This window comes from Austrofundulus limnaeus, unplaced genomic scaffold (assembly GCF_001266775.1).
Source record: "Austrofundulus limnaeus strain Quisiro unplaced genomic scaffold, Austrofundulus_limnaeus-1.0 Scaffold860, whole genome shotgun sequence".
NCBI classification, from domain to species: Eukaryota; Metazoa; Chordata; class Actinopteri; order Cyprinodontiformes; family Rivulidae; genus Austrofundulus; species Austrofundulus limnaeus.
Window position 1 is genome coordinate 8,483 of NW_013953262.1, and position 7,503 is coordinate 15,985.

General features: G+C 36.4%; 1 protein-coding gene across 1 annotated transcript in view; it reads left to right on the plus strand.

Annotated features, from left to right (window-relative positions):
* Positions 1 to 1,766: 1,766 nt before the first annotated feature.
* Positions 1,767 to 7,503, plus strand: part of hnrnpd (heterogeneous nuclear ribonucleoprotein D) — a gene marked incomplete at its 5' end in the record, with an annotated part of 11,407 nt that continues 5,670 nt past the window's right edge. Inside the window, 5 exon segments of the mRNA XM_014029153.1 lie at positions 1,767 to 2,045; positions 3,323 to 3,491; positions 6,165 to 6,326; positions 6,454 to 6,585; positions 6,670 to 6,772. Of these exon segments, the coding sequence (XP_013884607.1) occupies positions 1,876 to 2,045; positions 3,323 to 3,491; positions 6,165 to 6,326; positions 6,454 to 6,585; positions 6,670 to 6,772 (736 nt within the window).

Here is a 7,503-nt window from a genome sequence, read left to right on the forward strand (position 1 = left end):
TGATGATGATGGTGATGGTGATGATGATGGTGATGGTGATGATGGTGATGGTGATGATGATGATGGTGATGGTGATGGTGATGGTGATGATGGTGATGGTGATGATGATGGTGATGATGATGATGATGGTGATGATGATTATGATGGTGATGGTGATGATGATGGTGATGGTGATGATGATGGTGATGATGATGATGGTGATGATGATGATAATGATGGTGATGATGATGATGATGATGATGATGTTGGTGATGATGTTGGTGATGATGATGATGATGATGATGGTGATGATGATGATAATGATGGTGATGATGATGATGATGATGATGATGATGATGATGATGATGTTGGTGATGATGATGATGATGATGATGATGATGATGATGATGAAGGTGCTGCTGGGAAATTATGAATAAAATCTAAAATGTTTACTTAAATCAGTATTTATTTTGAATCCATTCTAAACAGTTGTGTGAAGTTTATGACTGATTTAAAGGCAGAATCTACAGCATGTTTAAACTGAATTTATTATATCTTGAATAGTATAAAAAATTACGTGCTTATTAAAATTTTCACTTTCATTAGTAAGTAGGAAGTGTTATAAACTGAGGTGGTACCAGGGTCAGAGGAACCTGTGGACCTGTTTTTGCTTTAATAATTACATGCAGGTTGACAAAACTGACAAATGTTTTTTGTTTAATTTAATGTTTTTGTCACCATATAACACAGTGACATTTATGTTCTGAAAGCTGCATCACACCCTGTTCCTTTTAGTATGAGTAAACCTTTCACCAAATGATAATAAGTGAAACACTCCTCTAAATTCACTCTTGGTGATTATTAATATTACAGCTGTTCACTGGGTAAAGTTATTATTAGTTTTAAACATGCAGTTAATGGTCATTTATTGGCACATTGACATGTTACAATTTAAAATAAATCAAGAATAAACAATATAAAAGTAAAAGACCTCCTAAAGTCACTGGATATGTTAAATTGTATCACATTAATTAATCTTATCTCAGCTGTAGCAGTGAGTTTAAAAACAGGATGATGGAACCAGTTTAATGAATAATTTGTCTCTGAAATAATTATTAAATTAAGTCTTTATTTATGTAGGTAATTGTATGTTTAAGAACCTGGTAAAAAAAAAAACACCAGAATGCAGGAAATGGCATCTATTTCGTTCAAATGTTTCTGGGGGAGGACCCTGAGACCCCCCACCCTGACCTGTGCCCCCCTCACTTTTAAACTGGTTCTGATGCCAGTGGACAAACAGAAACCACAGGACATGTGTTTTAGTCTGCAGAAATATAAACAACACAAGATAGAAGAAAATTAAAGAAACATTTCAGATAATAAATAGATTACAAAAAGAAACAAAAGTAAACGTGTACAGATTATTATTATTAAGTTTATTTTAGAAAAACGAAGTTAGAAAAAAGAACATAAGCAACATAAAATAAAAGTATTTTGACCCACACTCCACAGCAGCAGGGGGCGGTAATGCACACCTTCCGTTGTTTGCCAACCGCCATCAAACACCACAGAAGAAGAAGAAGAAGGTTGGTGACGCGTTAGAAAACAAAACGAGCCTCAGAGTTACTCCTGACAGGAATGTAAGAGTTTTACTTTATTAACGTGTATTATAGTCCAGTTCAAACTGAATCTGTTAACTGAGCTGATCACAGCGTGTTAATGACGAGTTCTGTTCCTTCAATAAACATTTATTAAATATTATCAACCAGTCAGACGCTCAGCGTTAGCATTAGCAGCTAACAGCTAGCAGCTAGCTCGCCCTTTGCTCGTGTTTTGAGGATAAAATTACTTATTTTCTAAAGTCTTCCGGTGCCGGTGCATTCAGAAAGCAGAAACATGTCGGAAGATTATGAATTTAGTGAGGATCAGTACACGATGAGAATGGAAGAAGACGGAGAGGCTAACAACGACAACCCGATGTTAGAGGCCGAGGACTGCGGCCCGGGGGCCGGGGCCGAGGCCGAGGGCTCCAGGATCGATGCCAGCAAGAATGAGGAGGATGAAGGGTGAGTTTACTGGGATCATAACAACAACAACACATGTACCCGTATTAAACAGTGCTTTAGGTTCAACACACACTATGTATGGAACAATACAGATTTTTAAATTAACTTTATCAACTTGTGTTCTGAAGATGCTCTGTGTTGAAGGATCAGTGGATCTGTGTTCGACTACTCCACCTAGGCTGCATTTTTGAGCTCAGATCCACTGAGAAACTTGCTGTTTCAGCAACATTTAATTTAAAAACTGAACTTTTGAGGTTAAACAAATGTTCATAATTAATATAAATAAATTACAAGTTAAAAGGGGCATGGACATTTCTCTTTTTTGTATCGAAAAAAAATCAAACCGTGAGACTAAAGTATCGAACCGAACCGTGAATTTTCTGTATCACTGCACCACTAATAGTTATTGTTATTATGTTATTATTTCTTAATGTTAGATGGTTGGGAGTTTGAAAAAAAAAGTTTTTGTCCTGACTGTGACTTATATTTTCTGTAAATAAAACAATTAAAACAATAAACTCCAGGAGTGGTGATTGCATACATTTATTCAGACCAGTTAGTAAACTGGTTTTTATCACGTGTTAAATCATGTTTGATCCCATCAACCTGTCCATGACTGCAGGTGGAAATGAGCATTATTTATATAAGCTGGGACCATGTATCTGTCCTTGTAAAGGTTAATAAAATGCTCTACATTGTCTCTGTTTAAATAAACCAACAGTAAACAGTGGATGTACATCACTCAGCTATTTAAAAATAACAAACTCTTCAATCATAAAATACATTTCTTAAGTAAAATAAAAACATAAAAATACTTACATTAACAAAGGAAAACATATCTGCAGTGAAAGTAATTGTTTAACAAAATGTTTTTTTTTTAGTCAGTTCAAATGTTTAAGTAATAGTTTATCATTATTTCAGGAGAAGACAGAATAACAAAGAGTCTGGAAGCTGAATGAAACTCTGAGACAGCAGTCTTATTGTTTCAAAATGGTTTTATAAGTCATGTCCAAACTGGTCAGGGAAGGTGTGCACATTAATCAGATGTAAACACCTGGTAGCATGGTCACATGTTTTCATGTTGTCCCACTGTGGAACATCTCTAAACTCATAACTCCTTCATCATAACCAGGGTCTGTCCATGAGCCTGGCCTTAGTGTGCACAACAGACTTATTCTGTTCAGCTACGTTAGAAAAATAAACTGCAGTCTTATACTTGATGCTTTCATTTCAAAACACTGCTAATCTTCTTTTTCAAATGTTTGTTTTGTCAACAGGAAGATATTTGTTGGAGGGCTCAGCTGGGACACAACTAAGAAGGACCTGAAGGATTACTTTTCAAAGTTTGGGGAGGTTGTAGACTGCACCTTAAAGCTGGACCCTATGACCGGTCGATCAAGGGGCTTTGGCTTTGTGCTCTTCAAAGAAGCTGAAAGTGTTGAAAAGGTAAATTCCTGCTGCTCCAAGTTCTACTTTTACTGTGTTTAGTGTGGAAACTAGATGTGGACTGAGGAGTTTTGGTCTGCCACAGGGCAGCTGGGCCTTGTAGTTTACCTTCAACACTAACCGTGTTTCCATCAAGGCTTTTTGATGCACATTTAGAAGTGTCGCGTTAAAAATGTGAAAAAAAAGTCTGATGGAAACAGCAAAATTAAAAAAAAAAAACCTCAGTTCCTTAAAAAGTTTTTACCCTCTCTTGAGGTGGTTTTTAGATGATTCACAAAGTAGTTAATGAACAAAACAGGAGATGGAAACATGTTTGCTGAATAAATTCTGACGTAGCGCATATTTACCTCACGTGACGTTCAGCTGTTTCAGCTTTCCTGCCTCGTCCCAGATGTTAGCCCAGCGTAGATGCACGTGTCTTTCTGCTGCGTAGTTTAACATTGCGTTTATTTCCCTACGTCTCCTGGCAGCGTTAAACATAGCCTGTACTAGCTGAATAGATAGAATAATTACAACTTGACCAATAGCAAGGCATTCACAAAAAAATCGCTCCATTGTCCCGAGATGATTAGCCTCCGCTAGTTAGCAAGTTTCACTTCCTGTTTTGTCGCAGACGTTATTACATTATGTAATTACTGTAAAACTGATGCATAATTATTGATCTTTACAAATCAGGACAGCTGATTGCCAGTATATACAATGTTTATTGTTTTGGTCCAATATGTGTATTTCTTTTAACAAAATATAACAACGATTGTTTAATTTAAAAACTGAGTATTTACCAACCCTTAGAAGAACTTGTATGCATAAAATTAACATAAGATAAAAGAGCGTTCTTGGTTAAAAAACTAAATTATTTGCTACAATAGGCTGGTTGTGGCAGCTGCTGATGCAATCAGTAATATGTAATCAGTTACATATGCACACCTGTGACTGACTGCTGTTTTTTTATTATTTTATGTATAATATACACAGATAAAATAAGGTCAGCAGAATAATGGGTCTATGTGATTCACACAGAGAGCACTGCCTTGTCTTTACAGTGTATAATAATTATTGGAAAGTACAAGATAAATCTTTCTTACTTTCATAAAATGCTAGCTACAGTTTAGCCGTTTTTATTTATTCATTTTTTTTGCGTAATTTGTAGGGATGGAAAATTTATATTTATTTAAAAAATTGAACGGTTCATTTCATCTGTCTTGGTTTGGATGTATCCTGATGCATCTCAGTGATGCAGGTAGAAAAAACAGTTAAGTAGGTCCTAACCTCCCGCTTCAGATGTTATCATCCATGAAATGGGCGTTGTTAGGCGTTATCAGTCCTATAGAATGGCTTCAGAGTGTCCCACCTGTGCCACTTAGCAGGTTCCCCGTCGGTTAGGGGAACCTAACCTATGGGACATTCTGCATTTGCTCTAAAATTAACCTAGGTTAATTTTAGAGCAAATGACATGGTTAGCACTAAAGACACCGCCCTCCAACGGTTGTAAATTGTGGCCCTCCAATAGAGCAGTGGGTAGAGTGTTGGACCAGAGAGTGGGAGACCACGATTAGAGACCAACATGGACATAAAAAATTTATTACAATATCTTTTGGTTATTTACACATTCATTGTCACTGATATATTAATCCACTAGGGGGCACTGTCAGGACAGTCTGAAGCCTAGAAGGCACAGTAGGGACCCTCTGAAGCCATTGCATGGGACTGATAACACCTAATAACGTCCATTTCATGGACTGATAACATCAGAGTCCCCTGTCCTAACAGTTGTATTAGCAACGCCTCCACATGGTGGACAAACAGGTTTAATGATGACAATCAAAACTGTCTGTTTACATGAAAAAGAGACCATCAGCCTAACAACTGATCATTAGTTCCCTGAATATCCCTGTTGTTCATAGAGGACCATCAGCCTAACAATAGATCATTAGTTCCCTGAATATCCCTGTTGTTCATAGAGGACCATCAGCCTGACACTTGTTAGGGTCCTGATTATCACTATTGTTCACAGAGTGCTGAGTCACTGTTTTATATGTCAACAAACAGTTGTGATTGTCATTGTTAAACTTGTTTTTCAAGGCTCTGTTTAGAGAAATAAAGATATTGGACATATTTCACAATAAAAACTCATATATAGTTATATTTATGATTTTGGAGCCTTAATTTAAACATTAACAATGCAAAAAGTTTTGTTTACTTTAGACAAATAGTTCACAGCTGTGTCACATAATAGTTTAAAACATCACACAAACAGGCCTAAAATATCCAGACAATAGATTTGTTCAGAAGTATTTATAACATTTTGTCCTTTTTTATCATGTTAGCATAAATATCTCCATTGTGCTCTGTGTTAATCAGAGCAAGGATAGCCTTTTTTTCCCACATTAATATGTTATTTTGGAAAATATTTGCTAGACTAATTGGCAACTTTGTATTTATAAAGTCATGATCTACCAGCAAGATTAAAAAACAAGTTTCATTATTTTATTTTTCATTCCATCTTTGAGCAAATTGAAAATATTTTGATTTTTGACTCAAAACTAAATAGCAGTTCAGTTCATAAAGAAGTCCACAATAACGTGCAGTTTGTTGAATTATCCTGTGATTAAATTACTATAAAGTGATTTTTCCATGCAGCTGATTTATCACTCTTATTTTTCCTGTGTGAAGGTTGCATCTCAGAAGGAACATAAGCTTAATGGGAAGGTGATTGACCCCAAAAGAGCCATGGCCATGAAGAGCAAGGAGCCTGTGAAGAAGATCTTTGTTGGTGGTCTGTCTCCAGACACCCCTGAAGAGAAAGTCAGAGAGTATTTTGGTGCCTTTGGAGAGGTGTGTTGATTCATTTATTAAGCTCTTCCAAATGTAGGGCTATTTATATATATATATATATATATGTTGAGTTTTGTAATGAAAGCTATGAAACAATAATTAATACTTGTATTGATGATGCAATAAGGTGGAATCGATTGAACTTCCCATGGAGAACAAAACTGAGAAAAGGAGAGGTTTCTGCTTCATCACTTTCAAAGAGAATGAGACAGTTAAGAAGATCATGGAGAAAAAGTACCACAATATTGGACTCAGCAAGGTGCAGTCTTGTAAAAGTAATCCATAAAGTTATTTTATTATTTTGACTATGAAACTGAAAACATGTATTGATTGTGTGTTTCAGTGTGAAGTAAAGTTGGCTGTGTCAAAAGAGAAATATGAGCAGCAGCAGTACTGGGGAGGAGGAAGAGGTGGATACTCGTCCAGGTCTAGAGGAAGAGGTGCTGGTGAGTCAAGAATACATTTTTGATAGAAAACAATCAACTAAAACACATTGCAAAATGTCTTCAGAGAAAATATGAAACATTGCACACATTTCTTACCCTCCGATGTAATGGAGCAGTGGATTAGGTCCCCACCCTGGTTTAGAGAGTTAGATTACACAGCCTACATGTGTTTTGTGTACCTGGAGAAGGGGGTGCTGCTGGAGTGTGGTGTGCAGTGTCACTGTTCAGACCATAACCAAAGGAAGAAGTGTGTTCACATCGTCAACACAAAGCTGAGCTTTGGTGCTGATTGAACTCCACCAGGGCTGCCCCATTCCTCTGGTCCTGTTTGTGTTGTTCATGGACAACATCACAAGGCCCAGTAATGTAGAGCAGGGGGTCTGAACCTTTCTGACCTCAGGGCCCAGTTTGTTTAAGATATAGAGACACGAGGTCCAGTCACACATTACTAATGTATGGATCAAAATTATATTTCATTTTTATTGTATTTACATCATAACTAAACTATCATAACTAACATAACTAAATTAAATACACTTACAGTTTAAAAGTAAAACTCCTGTCAAATAATCACAAGACATGATTATAACAAACATTTTTATATTGTAACCTGCCCATAACTATTATTTGAACAAATACAAAGGTCAGTCAACAGACCACTTAGGATTATCAACACAAAAATAACCCACCCATCCATCCATCCATCCATCCATCCATCCATCCATCCATCC